The 22,786-nt window shown below is 42.3% G+C and overlaps 1 protein-coding gene across 4 annotated transcripts in view; it reads right to left on the bottom strand.

The window, feature by feature from the left end:
* The window catches only part of ACOXL (acyl-CoA oxidase like), a 347,270-nt gene that overhangs the window by 306,560 nt on the left and 17,924 nt on the right, over window positions 1-22,786 (bottom strand). For all 4 annotated transcript variants that reach the window (XM_049095680.1, XM_049095681.1, XM_025453977.3 and 1 more), the window contains exons 2-3: window positions 19,112-19,208; window positions 8,371-8,454 (exon numbers count right to left, since the gene is read on the bottom strand). In XM_049095680.1, coding sequence (XP_048951637.1) covers window positions 8,371-8,454; window positions 19,112-19,208 — 181 coding nt within the window. The remainder of the gene's footprint in view (window positions 1-8,370; window positions 8,455-19,111; window positions 19,209-22,786) is intronic.

Below are 22,786 nucleotides of genomic sequence, written 5' to 3'. Positions count from 1 at the left end.
TGCATGTGGCTGTCTAGTTTTCTCAACAGCATTTGTTGAAGAGACTTTTTCCCATTGGATATTCATTCTTCCTTTTTCAGAGATTAATTGACCATATAATTGTGGGTTTATTTCTGGGTTTTCTGTTCTATTCCATTGATCCATGTCTCTATTTTTATGCCAGCACCATACAGTTTGAATCACTGGAGCTTTGCAACATAACTTGAAATCTGGAATTCTGATACCTCCAGTTTTGTTTTGCTTTCAAATGACACTTTTGAATGTTCAGTCTGCCTTGTCTGCTCAGGGGTTAGCTCAGTGCCTGGTATATAGAAGATGTGTCACAAAGTATTTGTGCACTGCTTCCAGGCACTGGCCCAGTCTGCAAAGTGAGCTCGACCATGAGAAACAGTCAACAAACAGGAAAGCTGATGGAAAATGCAATGCTGCACAATGCGCAGGCCCTCAGCCTGGGATGAGACTGGCCTCAGCTCAAAGCCCAGCTCAGTTACACACTGGCTGTAGGACCTGGGACAAATAGCAATCCTCAGTCTCCACATGTGACAAATGCAGTGAGGGATGAGTGCTCCCACTTACTGAGCACTCACCATTCTAAGCATTGAGCTTCATATACACAAGCCCACTGATGCTCACAACCACCCTGGGAAAAACACATCATCACCCTTTCTTGACAGATAAGGACACTGAGGTTCAGAGGGGAGAGTGACATGCCCAAGGCTGCACCCTAGGATGGTAAGCAGGGCTAGGATCCAAACCCAAGCTGTCTAATGCCTAATAGCACTTCATAAGGTTGTTGTGAGAATTCAGTGACAGTCAAGTGCCAAGTACTTTGGTCTTTTATAAACCCTGGAAGAGTGTTGCTGGCAAGGAGGAAGTAGAGGAGGAGAAAGATGAGGAGAAAGACAAGAAGGAAGGGTAGCTGGAACGGGGCCATTTGAAGGGAGTAGGGGACTAATGACAAAGACAGAAGAGCTCAAGTGTATAGACACTGACTGTGTCTGCAGGTTAGAATGCCTTCCTCTCCCCCAGACACACAACCCTGGCTTTCCTCTGGGGAGCCTTCCTCTTCCACAGTCAGTGGTTTATGGCTGATGTTGACCCCCATCCCCAGCTCTATGAGCCTGGGACCCAGAAGTGGTTGATCTACATGATACATATAATATCACGGCCGCAGGGGATGGCTTCTGCATAGACACACGACCTGGGTAAGTCCAACCAGAGCATCCTCTGGGACACATGGGTAAGCTGGTAGGCAAAAGGAGCTCTCTTTTCATTGCAATGGAATCTGGAAGCATGGAGGCCTAGTGCTGCTGGCTGCTCTTGCGATCACGAGAGCTGGTACATGAAAACAACACATGGGGTCAATGTGGTAAGAAGGAGACAAAGCAGAAACATGAGAGAGACCAGGTCCCACAGGTCCACGCCGGAAGCCTGCTGCACTCTCACCTCTTCAGTTACAACCAATAGGTATCTTTTTTTCCTGGGGTCACTACAATTGAATGAGCTTTAGTGGACACAGCAACCCCAAGGAAGACCCTGCAGGAAGGGTAATGGCGGGAATGGAAGCTTCAGATGCTCCCATCCGAGAGCTGTCACCAGCCTCTAGCAAGAACTAATCTCTGCACTCCACATGTGTGACCAGTCTGGTGCTGTCTGAAAGGGTGCTTCACCAACTCTAACAGCTCTGATATGACAGATGAATTTCACTAGTCACATCTGACATATGAAGTGCTTTCATTCGAAGAACCATAAAGCATCCTTGGAATCATCCTGACACACTGCAAATCACATTGCTAATTCCAGCCCAGAAAGATGCAATCAATCCAAATAGTAATTTTTGCCCATACACCATCTTGGAAATCAAGTTAAAGAAAAGTGTTTTTCTAAAACAGGTTGAATTTTCCACCCCTAAATCTCTCTGGCTGGTGGCTAATGCATTCTTTACAAATATATTCCTTTTCCAGATTTTAAATCCTTTCCTCCTCTTTAGAAAGGGGGAATGGAGAGAATATTTCATCTACACTTTAAAAACCTCCATTCATTAAATGTCATTAGTAGGAGCACTGGGCTGGTGAATGAAATCTCTAGGTTTGCAGAAACCACAGCAGTTAACATAGGTGGTGTATGCATGATCCCAATCCACATGGTCACTTAAAATGTGGTGCTCATAAGTGTATTGCCAAATCCACATTCTCTGAAAGGCAGATAATCTGACCCACTGGGGCTGAAGCAGGGGGAGCACCTGAGGGTTCCAAGAAGATGACACCCTGGCCTGACACAAGCTTTCCCCAGGTGCACCCTGGGAGGAGCATGGACCTCAGCCCAGTCAGCAGAGAGGAATGCCCACCGAGTGGCCAGTGAGGTAAGCCGGTGAGCAGTGGTCAGACCATGGTGGTGAAGGGGGAGAGAAGCAGGGGCATTCAAAGTAGATTCTGGAGACAGAGCTGATGGATTGGAATTGTGAAAAGAAGCCAAGAGAGGACTCCAGGTGACACTTGAGTTTTTGGCCTGAGCCTCTAAATGGACAGAGGCCCATTAACTGCTTGGTGGGGACTGGGTGAGGGGTTGCTTGCAGGAGAAGCCAGGGAGGAGGGGATGAATTCACTAAGACATAGATGCAGATACTGAATGAAGAATGGCACTAATCCATCACAAGGGAGCAGGGTAAAGTGTCCTCCCCAGGAGCACCGTGTCTACTGCTGTCATCATTGCCCAGTGGGCACCCTGACCTCCAGGCCTCCTCAGCAGACAAGACCCAGATAAGCCCATTTGTTCTGAGAAAGACCAAAGAAAGCAGAGGCAAGGAAATAAGACAAAGGAGAGGACACCTAACAAAATCTCCAAATGTATGTGTACCTGTGTTGCTTGTTTGGGAAAGCTCCCTCTCTCCTTCTCACTTATCTGGAAGATGTGAAAGGACAGCTACATCAGGTACATGAGGTCATGAGCACCACATGCCCAGTGATGGCTGGCAGTAGGCTCTGTAGGCCACAGTCAGAGCTACCTGGGGGCTGGGAACTGTGGTCAGGACAGGCTGAAGGGGTTCAAGGCCCCAAGGATGGGGCCTCGTAACTTCCAAATGATAACTAGCAAGAAAGATGTACCACCATGGCAGGGAAAGTTAGTGGGCTGGAGCTGGAATGCTGATTGATTTCACCTCAATCCAGTAACTGAGCCACTACCTAGAAGACTGCCAGGAATGGCTCCAGGCCACATCTTGGGGGATACCATCCCGGCCACTTATCAAGCTCCTACTACATGCCAGCCATGGCAGGCAGCTCCTCATAGGCATCATTAATCTAAATCTGAACACAGCCCATGAATGATCATTAGCTGCACCACCTAAACAAAAGAGAAAATAAAGATCACCCATCATGAGCTTAGATGTAGAGGGAACATGAGTGAACTTTGCGAAGTCCTAGAGACAGGACATAAACCCACATCATTCTGTCTCTCAGGCCCTTCCAGGCCCCCCCCCACTTTTTTTTTTTTTTAGATTTTATTTATTTATTCATGAGAGACAGAAAAAGAGAGAGAGAGAGAGAAGCAGAGACGCAGGCAGAGGGAGAAGCAGGCTCCATGCAGGGAGCCCGATGCAGGACTCAATCCCAGGTCTCTAGGATCACTCCCTGGGCTGAAGGCGAACTAAACCACTTAGCCACCCAGGGATCCCCCCTTCCAGTCCCTTTCTACACAATAGTCCAACAGTGGGTCCCCTAAAGAACCTTCGAGTGCATTCAGATTCTTTTCATTCCAAGAGCAAATGGAACACACTGAGGCATTGCAGGTGGTTTTTGAGACAATGGTGACCCCAGAAAGGATAGTGTTAAGGACTACATTGGATTCCCTCCAAAATGTATATGCTAAAGTCTTAACCCACAGTGTGATGGTGTTAGTATATGGGATCTTGGGGAGCTAATTAAGTTTAAATGAGGTCACGAGAGTAGAGCCTTCATGATGGGATTAGTGCCCTTATAAGGGAAGTGCTCTCTCTTTCTATCTCTCTATGCCCAATCCCAATGTGAGAACACAGTGAGAAGGTAGCCATCTATAGGAAGAGTCCTCATCAGGAATTGAATCAGCTGGAGCCTGATCTTACCAGCCTCCAGAACTCTGAGAAAATAAATTTCTGTTGTTTAAGCCACATGAGCTATAATATTTTATCATGGCAGCCCAAGCAATTTGGACAGATAGTAGGGTGGTTCAAATAAAGAAAAAGGGGAACAGTCATGGGGAAGAAGAAAAGGAAGCATGTCCATCTCTTTGGACCCTAGAGTCCTTTCAAACTGCATCAGCGTGCCTGGTAGAAGACCTGGGCTGGCTCCCAAACTAAAGCAGGGATACAAAGCCCTCAGTAAAGGAAACCTTTTCCTGGCACCTCTCACTTTTCCACCCCCCTCAACCTCACTGTGAGTCACTTTCAGAGCCAGCCCCTGGCCCTGCCACCACTTGGCTGTGTTAGTCCAACTATGTTTGTCTGAAGCTCTCAGGGACACCCAGAGCCTTTGGATAACACAGATGTGGAGGAAGAGAGAAAAGGGGCCCAGGCCTGTGGAGCACAGATGACTTAGATGAACTGCTGCTGACACTCCCTCATTGAGTCAATAGCCAGCTTATGCGCAGGTGTAAAGGAAAGCAGGCAGAGCCACCAGCTGCTCTTGGGCTAGAAGTGAGATCTGGGGCTGCCATGACCACCCCAGGGTTCCCAGGGACTGTTCTGAGCACACCACATCTCCCTCCCCTGCTCACAGGAAAGACAGGCTAGACTCAGGAGCAAAATCTACCCCTTCCTCCAAATTTCTAGGATATCCATGCACAAGAAAAATTAGTCCTCTGCAACAAATGATATATGTGAAAGCAAACAGGATTAACGTAACTTTTGTTCAATTTTAAAAGGTTTTTTTAAACCTTTTAGCACAATGCATTTAACATAAAGTTTGCATTTTAGCCATTTTTAAGTATACTCAGTGGTATTATTTAGATTCACACTATTGCATAACCATCACCACTACCTATCTCCAAAACTTTTTCATCACCCCACACAGAAACTCTGTGCCCTGCCACTACTCCCCATTCTCCTGTTCCTCTGGCCTCTGGTAACCCACAATCTACTTTCTATCTCTATAAGTTTGCCTATTCCAGAAATTTCATGTAAGTGGAATCATACAATATTTGCTGTGTTGTGTGTGGCTTATTTCACTTAGCATCGTGTTTTCAAAGTTCATCCATGTTGTAACATGTACCAGAACTTCGTTCTTTTTTATGGCTGAGCAATACTCCATCATATGTGTGTACCACATTTTGTTTATCCATTCTTCTGTGACAGACACTTGGTTTGTTTCCACCCTTTAGCTATTGTGAATAATGCTGCAATGAACACTGGCATACAAGTATCTATCTGAGTAAATATCTATCTCTTATCAATTCTTGGGGTATATACAGAGGAATGGATTTCCTGAGTCATACCCTAATTCTACTCTTAACCTTTCCAGTAAGGCCTATGTATTCTATATGTATTAATTCTCATGTAGTGATACCACAGAACAAAAATGTAGGGCATGATTGTCTTCAAGAAGTTTGCCCTCTAGTAGTGCTAAGAGACATACATCAATCAAACACATGAATTCGGAAGATCAAAATAGCACATACTGTGACAAACAACTGTAAGGTACAAAGGTTCAAAGACAGATGACGAGTAGATAGGATTTAAATTGCAGACTTGAGGGAGGCTTCCCTGAGGGGAGGACAGTTGGGCTGGGACTTGAAGAATGAGCAGGTATCAGACAGGTGAAGGAGAGGGAAAAATCCATTCTAGGGTGATGGCAAGAGTGGTCCAAAGGTGGATGCGAGAAACGAAAGAAGGCCAAGATGTCAGGCCCCCTAAGGAGGAGACAAAGTGAGACAATAGGTATCTGGAGAAGTGAGTAGGGCCAAACCACACAAGGACCCATGGACCATATCAAAAATAGGAGGGCTTCTATAAGCATAAGGGAAAGAAGTTTTAAGCAAAGGAGGGACATGATCACAGTAGCATTTTTAAAGACCTATTTCTTTCTTTATTTTTTTAAAGATTTATTTATTTATTTGGGCAGGAGGGGAAAATGGGGAGGGAGAGAGAGAGAGAGAATCTCAAGCAGACTTCCTGCTGAGCACAGAGCCTGATGCAGGGCTCGATCCCACAACCCTGAGATCATGACCTGAGCCAAAATCAAGAGTCAGACAGTTAACCCACTGAGCCACCCAGGTGTCCCAAGACCTATGTCTTAAGATCTATTCATATTTTCTTCTAGGATACTACAGAGCAAAACTTTTTTACAAGTTTTTTTATTTTGGAACATTTCAACCAAAATACAAGAGTATAATGAATGCAACAATGACCAGCTTATGGTCCATTTTGCTTCATCTTTCCCCCAATCCACTTTCCCCTTCTATACCCCACATAATCTTGAAGTTTATCCTAGACATCCTGCCATTTCATCCCTAACTATGTCCCATACATCTGTAAAAGATAAAGACTCTTTCTAAAAATATAACCCTAAAATCATTACCCCACATAAAAATATAATAATCCTTTAATATCACCAAATATCCAATGTTTATATTTCCCCAACTAGTACATAGTTTTTCTTTACAGTTTGTTTGAACCAGAATTTAAATACTATCCACACATTGCAAGTGGTTGAAATGTTTAAGTCTGCTTTAAACCACAGGCTGACCCTCCCTTATTCATTCAAACATTCCCGGTGCAGTTCTATGCACTAGGGTCAGTGTAAGACCCAAAGATGCCAAGGAGACAGCTCCCCATCTAGAATGCTGGAACACCCAATGGTGATTTCTGCATGGACATCCTACCACAAGCTTGCTGAAAAGGAAGTAGAGAGCAATATGGAAACAACACAAACTGAGGATCATGAGTTTAGACCAGGAACCTCTAGTATTTCTAAGGGAATCTATTTGTTGCATCTAAGCTGAATTTCTTCTGTCTGGAAGCCACAGCCAACCCAAGTAGGAGGGAAGAGACCCTGCCTGGCTGAAATCACATGGAAGCCAGTCTCCCCCAAAGGACCTACTGGTGGGTGCCTTCACCACAGATGAACTAACAATTTTCTTTGTTTTTAATTCCTACCCATTTTTAAACATCTACACTGCAAAACAAATAATAACTGCCATTTTGGACTCACCAACAGTTGACCTGGCTTCCTGTCTGTTCATTCTCTCTTCGTATTCTACTTATTTCTCCCCTTTGGGGACATCAGGACTGAATGTTTGGATGCAGGGACCTATTTTGAGGCACAGTTGCCAAGGAAGGAAAAGAGAGCATATGCAGGGCAATGCAAATGACCCTCCATTGGAGACTTAGGGTACCATGATGAGCCATGGCCATCACACCAGCTGAACTATTCTGTTCACCATTCTTGGTGAGGTGGGACACGCAAAGCAAGCCCACAGTGCAATACCACATTATACCCATATGAACAACAAAAATGGAGAAGTCTAAGAATTCCATGTGTTGTAGCAAATTCACATAAAGGAATATGAAAAACAAATGAATTTCCATCCATATATCATTCTTAAAATGGTGAAACTATAGAGACAGAATAGGTTAGTGGTAGCCAAAGGACAGGAACGGGGTGGGGACTGGGTGCCAATGGGTAGCACTAAAACTTCCTTTGTGCTGATGAAACAACTCTAGATCTTGATTGTGGTGGTGGTCATATGAATCCATATATGGGACCAAACTGCATAGAATTACACACACACACACACACACACACACACACACTGAAGTGCATGTAAAAGCTAGTGAAATCTGAAGAAGGTCTGTAGTATAGTTCTGTAGTCTAGCACCATACTAGAACAGTACTGTAGCAGGGGTGGTTTCCTGGTTTACCTTGCATTACAGCTATATAAGACGTCACCACAGAGGAAAACTCGGTGAAGAGTTCATAAAACCCTATGTACTATTTTGGTAGCTTTCTGTGAGCATTATTATTTCAAAATAAAAAGATCAAAAAAATATATGAATGCAGTGGCATGCCACAGTACAGATCTACCTTAGTGATAACATTTCAGTGAAGAAACTAAATCATGAATGACTATGAAACCGCTTTTATAAAATGAGAACAAGTGAAAATAATTGTCTGACACAGTGCAATAAAACTAAACAAAAAGAAAAGCAAAGAACAAATGAGCAAGAGGTTGAATATAATGGCTAAAGAGGAAGTCGGGGTGGGGGGGGTTGTACACTGTACCATTTTACAGACATCTATTCCAGTAAACACCTGATACTTACAGGGTTCTACTTTGTACTCCTGGTTATTTAAAACTAAGTATCAGCTCATGAAGGGCGCGGTGCCCACAGCCTCTCACCTTCACTCCTGTGGCCATGTCCGCTGTGGAGAGGACTTCTCCTATGACCAGGCTTCGATTGACAAAATTCTTTGTTTTCTCTGCCTGAAAACATGACAGACCCAATGTCAAGGTTTCCTTATGGTTTTAAAATTAATGAAGCGTTTTAATGTAACAACATCTTTTATAATAAACTTATGTTACTTTTATAATAAAAATTCAACACAATAAAAACAATTTTTAATTAGAAATACTCTGATGACCTTATTGAAATAAATGTTTTCATCCAGTTTTGTTGGTTTTTTTTTTTTTTTTTTTAACGTGGCCTTGCGGTCTCTGACCACATGCATACAAGGAGAGCCGGCTGCATCCCCACGGAAGGCAGGGTCCTGACAGGCTCCCTTAGTGCCTTGTGCTGCCTCAACCAAGTTTGTCCGTGAGCTCCCCGGAGTCTGACACCCTCCCCCACGCTTCTGCCTAGCAACACGGGTCCTGCCTAGCAACAGAGGCTTGCTGGCGCATAACAAATGCTCCCACCAACAGGGGAGGCCTGTACACAACAGCCAAAACCAATCCCAAGGCTACGAGAGCATACTCTTCACCAGCTAGGAATGAGACAGGGCAAAAAACCCGAGGCTGTCTTATGTTTAAAATTCAGAGGCAGGCGGCATTTCCTTAGAAGATGGTAGGCCCCTGAGTGCGCAAATTGCAATTATCCACTGTTGGAATTAATGCTAGGCGGCCTTGTTCTCCAGTCTTCTGAGACCCAGCCAACAAAGTTGGTACCTGTTGCCCTTGTGTACGTGTGTGTATACGTGTGTGGTGCATGCACACCTGTGTGCGTGCCTGTGTGGACATGTGCCTGAAAACTGCCCCACCAGCAACAGGATGGTCACCCAGTCTTCCTAGAGTGACTCAGTTTCCACAATGGCTTAAGCTCTTTCCCCCAGAACGCACTAGGTTTTCCCCTCCTGCAGGTTTTTACAATGTTTCTTTCAAACAGTATTAATTTTATCAAATAGAAGACTGTCAAGATTTATGACTCTTACAGTGGCTCCAACCCAATGCATCTTGTATTGATTATTTCTTAAAATAACTCCAGCTTGAGCATGAACCATTGCCTGGCTCCAGTTTCAGCTCACACTGGAGAGTTAGTTACCAGCAAATAAAAAAACCAAAAACAAAAAACCAACTGTAGCAGATACGTGCAGACTTTTTCAGATGGCCCATGTATCCTCTGTCCTGTGGATCCTCACAACTCTCTTTGAGACGCTAAGCAAGAAAGGAAGTACAGATCCCATGTAACAGAAAAGTCTAGACTCGGGAGGTCAACAGACTCATCCAACCAGGATCACCTAGTAAATAGAAAAGCAAGGACCTGGAACAAGATCTTTGGGCTCCTCATATGGACATCTTGCCCCCACGCCTCACAATTAAGCTTACAGAAGCCCCAGGTGACTCTCGGTGGTCCAGACTTTACTGCCACCGCACCCCTTTTTTGTACCATCAGCCTCATCCCCATAGGGCACCTGACATCAACACATTCCAATGAGCAAGTGATCTTCCTGAGAGTCATTCCATACTACATCATTACAACAAACCCTTCCTTATCCTAAACCACCTGCTCTGTTGTGGCCAAACGTAAACCATCAGGAGTAAGTAAATCCCTCAGAATCCCCAACTGTTCACAGTTTTCTTCATATTGTATTCCTTCCATTTATACTGTTGATGCAAGAACATGCCTTTGTCATTAATGTTGTCCAACTGTGGTCATTTTTACTCACCAGTTTGAAATAAATTCAATCACATTTGCTAAAGAATCAACCCCAAACTTAGCCATCTTGTCCATTATGAATTATTTATGATGATTATTTTCCTTCCCCAGTCTCTGCACGAGACAGCAATCTTTGCTATTAGATCTGATGGGCAATGCCAATATGAGTTTGCCATGAGTTCTCTGATGGTGATTTAAGCATTCATTTGGACTGGTCTATTTTAAGAAGTCCAGCAAAAGTTCCAGAACTAAAACTAGGCTTAATTGGATTTGACTGCCTTACTGGCATATATTTTTAACATCTTCCCCACACTTAAATTCTCTTTTATTCAATTATTTCATTTCTGATTCATTAATTGTTCTTAATTAAAGAATGTCTATTATTGACAAGTTTCCCCTGTCATTCAGTTGATAACCTAATAAATTGTCTGTACTGATAATGATCAATAAATAATCAATATGTATTTTTATATACTTTTTTGCAGTATTTCTACGTATCAATAGCTGCCTTTATTTAGACTTGATATATTCAAACCAAATCCAATTCCCATGTCAGAATGACAGTTTGTATTAACTTTAAATGATAATTCCATAAATTATGGAGAATATGCTCAAGCTTGTATTTTATCCTAAATTATACCCATGCTATTTATATTTCTGCATAATAGATTGTCCCAGACAGACAGAAGGTAGTTTTCCCTAAAATATCCCCTATTTCTTTGGAGAGCACTTGATGTATCAGGCTTTTTGTGATGCAATATTCTGTTATAAATCAAGTTCTAGGAGCACCTGGGTGGCTCAGCGGTTGAGCATCTGCCTTTGGCTCAGGTAGTGATTCAGGGTCCTGGGATCCAGTCCCGCATTAGGCTCCCTGCGAGGAACCTGCTTCTTCCTCTGCCTGCCTTTGCCTCTCTCTACAAAAATATACAATTTTGGTTTTATAAGCCCAGAGAGTCTCCAAAAGTCATATATTCTTCTTCAACTAAAATCATCTTGACTCAGCACTGCTTGAGCCATCTATTTCTCTGATATAAAAGACCCTCACCACCCTCTTTGTAATCCGTTTGCAGCCCCAGCCAAGGGTACTGGACAGAGTTTCCTGATCTTTAGTTTTCTATTATCAGTCCCCAAACTGACTTATTTGCTTCTTCTACCTTCTGGTTTCAATTTTCTATTTTAGTTATGTTTTCTCAGTCTTATCAAATACATATCCTTTGTTATAATTAGCCTTAAATTATTTTAGAAAGAGAAGGGGTCAGAGTAAAATACATAAATAAAATAAATGGGCTTCAGGTATTCAGTCATCTAGGGCCTTAGCTCTAAAGGCCCTAGATGGACTAACTAGACTAACCAGTCCTTGACCCTCCCTTGTAAAGAGATCCCAAATCTAGCCACTTCATACATCCACCACTATCTTGTGCCTGGACTATCATAACAGCCTCCCAGATGGCCTCCCTGTTTCTATTCTGCCCCAAACATCAGACATCATGATCTTTTTTTATAACTATTAAGGTAAAATTTACATATAGTGAAATGCACAGAGCCTAAGCACATGAATTCTGATCAATTATCTACCCGTAACCTTTACACCAATTAAGATTATAAAATGTTCCCATCTCCCCTAGAAAGTGCCCTCATGCACCTTTTCAGAGTCCCCACTCCCCACAGGCAACCACTGTTCTCATTTTATCATCATCCATTGCCTTTGCCTGTTCTTTAATTTACATAAATTGAATCACACAAAATGTACCTTTTTGTGGCTGCCTCCTTTCATGCAAATAAAGTGTCTATGGTGTTATGTATGTCAGTAGTTCTTTCTCATGACTCAGTAGTCTTCCATCTATGAATATTCCACAGTTTGCCCAATCTCATACTGATGAACATTTATGTTCTTTCCAGTCTAGGGTTATTATGAGAAAAGCTGATACACACACTCATGTAAAAATCTTTTTGTGGACATATGTTCCCATTTCTTTTTTGTAAATTCCCAGGAATGCAATTTCTGGCTTAAAGGGTAGGTCTGTATTTAATATTGTAAGGAACTGGCAAACAGTTTTTCAAAATGGTTATACAATTTCACACTGCTACCAACAATATCGAAGCCTTCTGGTTTCTCTGCATTTTCATCAGTAGTGTGCATCTTTTCATTTTTAGCTATTCTGGAGGGAGTGTAATGTCATCACATTATGGGCTTAAATATGCATCTCTTAGATGACTAAAGATCCTGAACACATCTGTATATGCTTATCGGCCATTTATATACTTCTATAAATTGTCTGTTCGGGTCCTTTGCCCATTTTTTAGATTGGGTTGCTTGTCTTTTATCATTGAGCTCTAGGAATTCTTTATATATTCTGGGTACAAATCCTTTGTATCTGGACATAACTTTTTTCAGATAAATGCATTGCAGATATTTCTTCCTAGTTTTTGGATTGCCCTTTTATTCTCTTAATGATGTCTTTTGATGAAAAACAGTTTCTGAAAAGACCAATTTATCAGTTTTTTCTTTGACATGTTTAGCATTTTGGGGGTCCTCTCTAAGAAACCTCTGCCCATCCTAGAGTCAGGACATTCTCCTTTGTTCTTCTACTAACTTTGTAATTTTAGAATTTACGTTTAGGTATATAATACATCTCAAATTATTTTTGTGTGTAGTATGAGATAGGGATCAAAATTAGCTTTTTTATGTATATTTAACTACTTGTTTCAGAACTATTCATTGAAAAGATTTTTCTTTTCCCATTGAGTTGCCTTGGCAACATTGTTAAAAAAATTAATTGATTGTATATGTATGGGTTTATTTCAGGACTCTCCATAATGTCCCATTAATCGATCTGTCTCTCCTTATGCTAATACCACATAATCTTGAGTAGCTTTATAATAAGTCTTGAAATCAAGTTGTGAAGTCCTCCAAATGTGTCCTTTTTCAGAACTGCTTTAACAATTTCAGGTCTTTTGCATTTCCATATATGTTTTCTGAACCAATTTATAAACTGTGATCAAGGCACTATAATATTTTAAAAATAAGCATCATGCTAGGCTCCCTGCTTCCCCACAAGCCACCAGTGTGAAAACTCTCCAATGACTCCAGTTACTTTTGCAAGAAAATCCAAACATCTAACGATGGCCTCCACATCAGTCTTTTTTTACTCTCTGCTTTTCCTCTGCTGGGGCCACATAGTAGGGCACTGGGAGAAGTCTATAACAAAGGCTAGATGGAGCCATTATACTTCTGCTCTCCCCAGGGTCCTTGACCACTCCAGGAAAGCCCAATACCAGGAACAATGAAAGGTGACATTCCCATGGCTCTGCCTAAGGATATTTTTTCTCCCTTTACAACATCAGTGAAGTAGCCTGACAGTTTAGGATTTTCCAAATTCTTGCCTTAAATTTAATACCTCTTCTCTGGCAGCTGATGCTTCCTACTAAATTCCTGCCTGCTTTGGAAATTTTTTTTATTATTAGTGTAATCATATAATTTATCAATATTGACAGCATGTAATGATGAATGTATCATATTGATGATCACCTTAATGCATGAGCTTACTTATAGGTTAATGGCAAGTGCATTGTTTTACATTAATTTTAACATAAAAAGGTTTTCTACATCTAAGACCATGTTGTCTGTGAAGAGAGATAATATCACTTCTTTTCCAGTTTATCATGTTTGATTTTTTTAAGTGTTTCCAATAATTTTATTATTCACCATGTTTGATTTTTTTCTGCAGCATTGACAACCATCTGATGTCCCACAAATTTACTTATTATTTTATTGTCTGCTTTCTCCCAGACTAAAATATAAGCTCCATAAATACAGATATTTTTTTGTCTGCTTGGATCACTGCCTCTTGAACAATGCCTGACTCATAGTAGGTGTTCAATAAATGGTTGTAAAATGAGTGAATGGCCTCACCTGGCACATAGAAGGGACTTAGGAAATTATAGTCAGTAATAATTACTGTTATTTTACACATTTCACTGCAAGAATAATGATTAACCCTGAAGGGCAGCCCCAGTGGCGCAGCGGTTTAGCACCGCCTGCAGACCAGGGCGTGATCCTGGAGACCCTGGATCGAGTCCCACGTCAGGCTCTCTGTATGATGCCTGCTTCTTCCTCTGCCTGTGTCTCTGCCTCTCCCTCTCTCTGTCTCTATGAATAAATAAATAAAATCTTTAAAAATTTTTAAAAAAATAATTAACCCTGAAAATAAGAAGTTTTCATTAAGCCAAATTGTTTACAGTACAGTAAATAAAGAACACCAGGATTCTGGCTACCCTAGAGTCTCTGAGTGGATCCCAACTCACTCCCTGTCATGCTCTTTCAAGTAATTCCTGTGGCCATGATAGATGACAACTCAGTTCAGCTGCCAATCTACACAGAGGAACTTCTGTAAACAGGCCACTCTGTCCTGTCATCTCTGCTCACATCCTCCACGGCATCCCTTGTGGCCAGGGCTGGCCTGGCTAGAGTGCTGGCCAAATGGCCAGAGTCCAAGTCTGCAGAGCTGGAGCTGGGACAGGGACTCCTGCCAAAGGCAGCATACAAGACCAAGAGCCAGGGGCAGCCTGTCGCAGCCCACTAGGAAAAGCCTGGGTTCCAGTACAAACAGAAGCGAGAGGGCCAAGGGCAGAGCCAAGGCTAGGGTGTTAGAGCCAAGAGCTCAAAATAGGTCAGGAACCAGTACTGGGATGGGGTGGGGGAAGTGTACTTGGTCATGGTCTGCAGGACCAATCAGGACTGGCACTAGTTCTTGTGGGCAGCAAAGCAGGCCTTGGTGGGATGGGCTGGTATAAAGGGCTAGTGGCAAAGAAGACATACGCACCTGCTTGGCATATTCTCTACTAAGCTCCTTTTCCACAACACACCCATGGCTTCAGTGTAACTTCCTGGGAAAGGCTGCTCCTTTTTTTTAGGGGTTAATTAGGAATGCAACCATTCTGCCCATTTCCAAATGCCTTCTAAGGTGAGCTGACTTCAGAGTCTTATTCCATTTTAGATATGATCACTCACCTGGTAGTTCTTTAAATAGAAAAACAAAAACTATCCCAAACTGAGACTAAAATTCTGGTTGAAATAATAATTATACCATAATAAACATTATATAAATATAAGGCCATGTAAAGTTATAGTATGATAAATATAAATCTCCTGCCAGTTCCCCTTTAAGCTAATTTGAGAAAACAGTGGATGATTTAGATCAGTGGTTCTCAAATTTTATGGTCTCTGGACCCCTTTACATTCTTAAAAATTATTGAGGATTCCAAAGAGCTTTTGTTTATGTGGGCTATGTCTATCAATTTGCCATACTTGTAATTAAAACTAAGAATTCTAAAAATTTTTATTCACTTAAAAATAACACTATACCCATGACATAATTTTCATAATTCTTATGAAAAATAACCATAATTTCCAAACCAAAAAATCAATAAGAAGAATGGCATTGTTTTACTTTTTTTTATTGTTTTACTGTTTTACAAATTATTTTAGCATCTGGCTTAATGAAAGACAGCTAGACTCTCTGTTTCTACACTCAGTCTGTTGCCATATGTTGTTTTGGTTGAAGTTTATGATGAAAAATCTGGTGTTGTTCATATATAGTTGTAAATACACTTTTCAGATAGTACCTGAAAGGGTCTTAGGTACCCCAGGGGTCCTTAGACCATACTTTGAGAACCACTGGTTTAGATAATAATGATATGCCATGCCCAACACTCCTGTGGATCATGGGGATGAGGACAAGCAGAACTCAGAGTGAGAGAGAGGATGATGGGGAGGGGGTAAGTGGGTGTCAGTCATGGAATGGGTACTTCATTATTCAAATATCTTCCTCCCACTCCTCACTCCTGTTGGCCAGGAATAGCCTGATCCCAACTGTCTTCCTCCTGGAAAGGAAGTGCTGGGATGGTCAGCCCTGAACCATGATTGGCAGAGACCAAATGCTGAATGGGAAAAATTCGAGGTAGATGGTAGAGTACCAGGAAAGAAGGAGAGTGGAGAGTAGTACTCAAGCCAGGACACACACGGAATCACCTGAGAAATTTAAATGCTGATTTGATCGGCCTGAGGGAAAGCCCGGACAGCAGAGGTTGGAAAGTTCCCCAGGCAATGCTAGTGTGCAGCCAGAGGGCAAGAACCACCAGCTTGAAGCAGGCTCAGAAAGCAGGACCAGCTGGGCTTAAATCTGTGTTCCACTAGTTATATATACAATTTACTAGTTGTATAACCTCAGACCAATTACTGGTTTTCAACTTATTCACCTGTAAAATGGGAATACCATTCTGGATGTTGTGGATATTAAATGAGATCATCCACTTAAAGTTCTTAGCACTGTGACTGGCATAAGAGATGTACTCAGGAAGTCTGAGCTGTTATATTGGTTATGGTGATTTTGGTGCAGGCGGGCAGCCTCTGTAAGCTCCAATAGATCTCCTACCTGGCTCCTCTGTCTCCCCATCTCTGGAAATACAGGGAGGCAGTGACTTCCCCACCCACCCACCCAGGATTTTCGTAGAGGAAGAAGACAGTTGGCTGAAGGGCACAAATGTGATATCACTGGAAACAGGTGTGGGAAAAACCAGCGAGATGCAATGATGTTTATACTATGTGTGTGCACACACATGTGTATATACTCTGTAGTCACACTCAGATATTGTTTTTCCTTTTGAAATTATTAGAACATCTCAAATCTATTGCAGATGGCAGAGGGGAAAACGCAGAGTGGAAATATTTTAATGGCTTATTCTTGGCCCATGGACTGTCCATAGAGATCTGGGACGAATGAGACTCACTCCTCATTTGTCCTTGAGAACATCATCATTACACATTACACACAGCATTCTGCCTTGGAGTTCATCAGATCATCCACAAAAAGCTAACAGCAACACGAAATGGGGGCCAGGGAAGGGTAGAAAGAACCTGGAACGCTCTCTGAACAGGCAGTACAGCCATGACTCAATATTTTTATTAAGAGGCAGAATGAATCATGTAACACTTCTTCTAGAATTACTGGATGTGGACGGCTCCTCCAGCTGTTTACAGGGTGGAATTTGAGAGCCTTCAAACACAGATGTGCTGCTGAGTTTCATGACATCCACCCAAAGAGATGAGCCTGCCACACTGATGACCGACTAGTTTAATTTCCTTCAGGTTCATTGGCTTTTGCGAATTCACACGGAGAGGAGCGCCAGATAGGCTGAAGTAATTCACAGAAATAGACTGGGGGGATTGTCTAGGGCCAATCCTGTGGCTCCTGCAGGAACTACACCTAATCATCCAGGACAGAGTTGTCTGGGCTGCCTCAGACCACGAAGGGAACCACAAAAATAGGAAGATAATTGGATCCAGGGATCAACAGCTTCATAAGGAGCAAGACTACACAGGCTAATCCTTCAGACTCAGTGGGATAAGCAGCAATTAGTAAACTTCATTAAAGGATCAACCTTCATCTTGAATATTGACACTAAGTTAAGCCATGGACATATTGAACTGATTAAAAGTCCAGGAGACTGACCACATGTCAAGATTTTACCTTCCAATCAGCCTCATGCCAGATGTCCTGGAGGCCAGACTCTCATAAAGTGGCTGAACAAAAAGGGTTGAGGTCTTTTGTGGTTTTTATTATTATTATTATTATTGGTTGTATTCACAGCTCTAAATGTATGTTCTATCAAGAGACAATTTACTAGCTTGAAAACCACTTTGCCAAACTGCTTGGTATGAAATGATTTTTCAGGCTTTGCAGGCACATTATGTGGGTGTTTTCCTCTCTTCCTCTCCATTTAAGTATGCCCTAGGCACCTTGGAGGGGTCTACACTACTTCAACAGGGGGTGCCAGAGCTCTGCCTTTTGACAAGAAAATGCTGAGTTCTGTCCTTGCCTCATTCAGGACAGCCAACCAAAGCGGGGACACAGGGTAGTGATCTACTCTCAAACATGGACCTCACCCCCACCACACTCTCACTGGCTCTGATCTATATTCCACAGAGAACTAAGCCTTCAGTGGCCTCCTGAATAGGGAAGACTCCCACTACCTCAGTCCTCAGACTCTCTCCTCACAGACTGTGCTGGGAAGGAAGAGAGCCGGGCTCCCTGCTGGATAGTTGCCACTCCTCAGCTATCTACAAGCTGAAGCTTATCCTTGGATCAAGATCCTCTCCTAGGGGTCTAACCAGGAATTTTGTTTTGTTTCATTGTAGGTTTTTTCAATTTTTTTTTTTTAAGATTTTATTTATTTGAGAGAGAGAGAGAACAAGCAAAGGGGAGGGGCAGAGGAAGAGGAAGAAGCAGACACCCCACTGAGCAGAGAGCACTATGTGGCTGGATCCCAGACCCTAGGATCATGACATGAGCTGAAGGCAGACACTTAACCGACTGAGCCACACAGGAGCCCCTGTTTCGTTGTGTTTAAAGTGTTAGGATTAAGGAAGCCATGAAGCTGAATGAAATGGAAATCAATTTAAACTTGGTTAAAAACATAGCTCCTAATGTTTGCATCATGGAAGAGTTCTCTAATCACGTATTCTTTCTTCTTTCTTTTTAAAGAGGCTAAGTTGACTAAAATAATTTAACTGAGTTTAGAATGGCAATGTGTAGACAAACAAGCTCATACATTTTGACAAGTCTAAATGCTTTAAAAGCCTATAAAATTAGTTCATTACATTTCTCAGATATTTAAATTTTGTGCCCCCAATAATATTTGTTTTGTGAACATATATTTCATTACTTCTGCTAATTCCCCTACCCCCTAGCCTGTGATCTGGGGAGACGTGAATATGCAGGGCAAGGGAAGAAGATCAATTAAGTTATTGGGGAATGGGGCAGAAAAAAGGGGGCTGAAGAAGGCATTCCCCCATACTGATGACAGTTTTCCCTGGGACTAAATAAACATGTTTCCACAAGTCACAAAAGCAAACAAAACAACAATAAAATCTTTTTCTCTCTCTCTCTTACTCAATACACATCACAGCAAAGTAATAATGAAGCTTACCTGTTCCTGAATTGCACGTTTTAACAGAGGGAGACCCATGATAAACTTCACTCTCTGAAATGTCAAAGCTCTCATTTCATCCAGACTTAAATCATACCTGTGAAGAACAGATACACAGTTGGTGTTAAGACATCGACGTGGTAACTCCGAGTAGAGCCTTTGGACCAAGGTATATGATAGAACAGACAACTTTGTTACATCTCCTGTGCAATACTGCAATATTGCATGTCAAAGAAGACCTGCTGTGTGGGACACACAGGCCACGTGTTCAATACAGTGGGGTCAACGTGGAAGGAAGGAAGGAAGGAAGGAAGGAAGGAAGGAAGGAAGGAAGGAAGAAGGAAGGGAGTTCCTGACAGGGTTACCTTAAAACAAAACTTCAACATCCCTTCTGCAGGGGCAAAAGATTTTCATGTTTCTGAGATGACTCAAGAGCAGCATTTGGGGAGATGGGAGAGGAGGGAGTGATCTGTGTGGCACAAGGGGTGGACTGTAGCAGCCATAAGAAATGTCACCTAGAGTATCCTTCAAGAGCACCCACAGTAGGGAGCAGAGTTTTCCAACAACCTCCAGCTGCCAAAGCTCGGAATTAATTGTGGCATTCACACCAGGCGATTTTCCTCTCAGGCTGTTCCCAGCTGGTGGTGACTGAGTAGGGCAAGCTTCTAGATTAGGGCAATTACTGCCCAATAGGCAACTTATACCAGGAGACACCCCCACCCCCACACTGACCCACTGAGACTTTATCACAGCATTGTGCCCTCTCTGCTTTCTCATTTCATGGTGTCAGGCCTGCCTACACACATTCTGAAGCTTTTCCCCCTGACCTTCCTCTAGCTCCCTCCCATCATCCTTCACAGATTTGAGTGTTCCCCCACTCCCCACCCCATAAATCATTTGCTCATCTAGTCCCATCTTGGTGTCTGCTTCTCAATGAACTTAAACTGACACAGGAGGGGGAAGTTCCACTCTGTCACTTAAAATGTTTAAACGCAAAGTATAGCCTGAGCCTGGAAGAAATCTCACTCAGGTTTGATTCCTGGCTCTGTCACCAATGTGCAACCAACATCAAGAGACCTGCCCTCCCAGTACCTCTGTTCTCTCACCTTTAAGATGAGAATAATAATTATATATAACTCAAAGAATTATCACCTCAAATGCTTTTTCCAGTGCTTGCATATATATAGCAGGTGCTCAATAATATAAAACTCTATTCATACCCATACCCCTCCTTCTCCTCCTCAAGGGCAGGAACTGTGTTAGATCTGTATTTACAGTATCAGCACAAATCCACGGCCTAGAGACAGTATACCCCATTAAATGGTGTTTGAACTTAAATTTCTTTGATTCCTATAGTTTCATGACTAGATCCTGGAGACAGTGTTCTCATGTATGTCCCAAAAAAGCATGCCACACATATTATCCCTATATAAAGTTCATTTCCAACAGGAAATACAAACTGTATGGGTGTAGGGTCCCAAGTCTTGAACTGTGTAGCCCCTCAGGACCAGTGCAGTGTCTCACATTTAAACATTTTTCCTAAATACCTGTTGGCCAATTGCCCCAGACCAAGAAAGAACCAATTCAACCATCCTAGTTTTCTCTCAACCATTCAGTTGGCAGATAACAAAAAAATCCAAGGGAACTTACCATTCATCCTGGAATGTGAAAAAATACCCACCCACTCTCCCAAAAATAAGAAAGGACACAGAAATCACCCAACCGAACAATCTTTTTTTTTTTTTTTTTTTGAGTCAGCTAATAGACCTGATCTCAGAACAACTAGTTGGGATTTCAGTATAAGCCTTACTGTGTAAAATCAGCATTTTCCCTAAGGGGAACAGAAAATAAACATTCCATTGTCAATGAAACTAGGAGTCAGGAAAACTCTCCAGATACTAACGTAGAAGCAAAACCTGTGTGAGTTGATGCAGGATTGGGGCAAGATGAAGTGGCAAGAGGAACCACAGAAAGAGATCTCACAGCACAAGGGCCAAATGGTGGCAACTCTCAAAAATGCATGTAAAAATTCACTTTCTAAACGTAAGATGTAAACACATTGAGATGTAAAACTTGTAGCTCTGATCTGGAACAGCAAGACAGGAATGGTAAACCAAACTGGCAAGTAAGAAGGCTCGCTGGTCCCTGAGCTAGGTTTAGGGTCAGTGCAACATGCAGAATCACATGGACAGCCCATGTTTGAAAGAAGCAGCCTATCTCTGTGGCAGCAGGGAAGGGAAAAGGCTCTACGTTGTGTAAAGGAACTATCCCAGACCACTATCTCAGCTTCTCTGGCTCCCCAACCCTGAAACCTCTTAAAAAAGCCAAGCCAGAAATCATCCAATTATATTCAAATCATCCAATTATAAGTAATAAAGAGATACTAGCATAGACGATTCTATAAGAAAAATAGAGAAAAAGAGCAAGCCACTGGCAACTGGCAATGTAGGTGTCCAGTAGGGTTCTGGGCATCAGTGAGGACAGGAGGCCTTCAGAGCACACAGGGTGTCAGGGAGCTTGTAAAATATGGGCTCAGCTAAAGTCTAGCCTTAGCCTGATTCAGTGGGACATTCTGGAGTATAAATGGCACCATGGCATTGACCCATCCTGTCCTTCAGTCATGGGCAGAAAGTATAACCTCAGCCATTTCCTGGGAAGGTAACTCTCATAAGTCAAGGACAATTCCATGGAAGTTCATCTATGAGTTGATACCAGTCAACATTGACAGCAGCTAGTAGATGAGTGTACAGGTTTGGTAGAGTGTCAGGGTAGGGTATTACCTGCTAAGCTAATGACTAAGTAAGTCAGAAAAATAATTAAAAGAAAGGAAAAAATAAATTATTAAAAGAAAAGTAGAAAATTAGTTAGGAAACAGAAAAATTATAAATAAATCCAAAATCTTGCTCTGCAAAAAAAAAGCACAAGAGGTGGTTGTTAAACATTGCTCTGATAGTATTAGCCAATACAATTTGACAAGGGAAAGAGATTAGAGAAAATGAAATTGGAATGAAACAGAACTATGTACAGATGATCCATATGTTTCATTGATTGTGTTAATGGCCCCTATGCTAGACCTCCTCTGATCCCTGCCCTTTGACACTGTAGTTCCCATAAAGAGGCAGAGTATACTTGCCTACCCCTTCAGTCTGGGCTTGGCCACATGATTTGTTTTCATCATTAAAATACTGGTAGTGGAGATCCCTAGGTGGCTCAGCAGTTTAGCACCTGCCTTCAGCCCAGGGCGTGATCCTGGAGTCCTGGAAAAGAGTCCCACATCGGGCTCCCTGCATGGAGCCTGCTCCTCCCTCTGCCTGTGTCTCTGCCTGCCTCTCTCTCTCTCTCATGAATAAATAAAAATCTTTAAAAAAATAAAATAAAATACTGGTAGATTTGAGAAAAGCAAAAGCTTGGAAAATAATCTAGGAAAATGCCTAGGCTAGTTTGCCATGTGGACAAGAGATATAAAGAGACATGTGAGGAGAGCCCAGTTATCTCAACCAAGGCCATTCTAGATCAGCGTACCTCCAGGCAAGGCCCAAATTGGAGGAGCCTGGTCAAGATCAAAAGAGCTGCCTATCCACAGCTGACTTCATCAATGAGCCCAGCCAAGATCAGAAGAACCTCTCAGCCACCTACAAACTCATTATCAATAATAAATGCTTATTGTTTTGAAGC

This window comes from Canis lupus, chromosome 17, assembly GCF_003254725.2.
Source record: "Canis lupus dingo isolate Sandy chromosome 17, ASM325472v2, whole genome shotgun sequence".
Classification (NCBI taxonomy): Eukaryota; Metazoa; Chordata; class Mammalia; order Carnivora; family Canidae; genus Canis; species Canis lupus.
The sequence above is the reverse complement of the archived record's forward strand: the minus strand, read 5'-3'. Positions and strand labels throughout refer to the sequence as shown.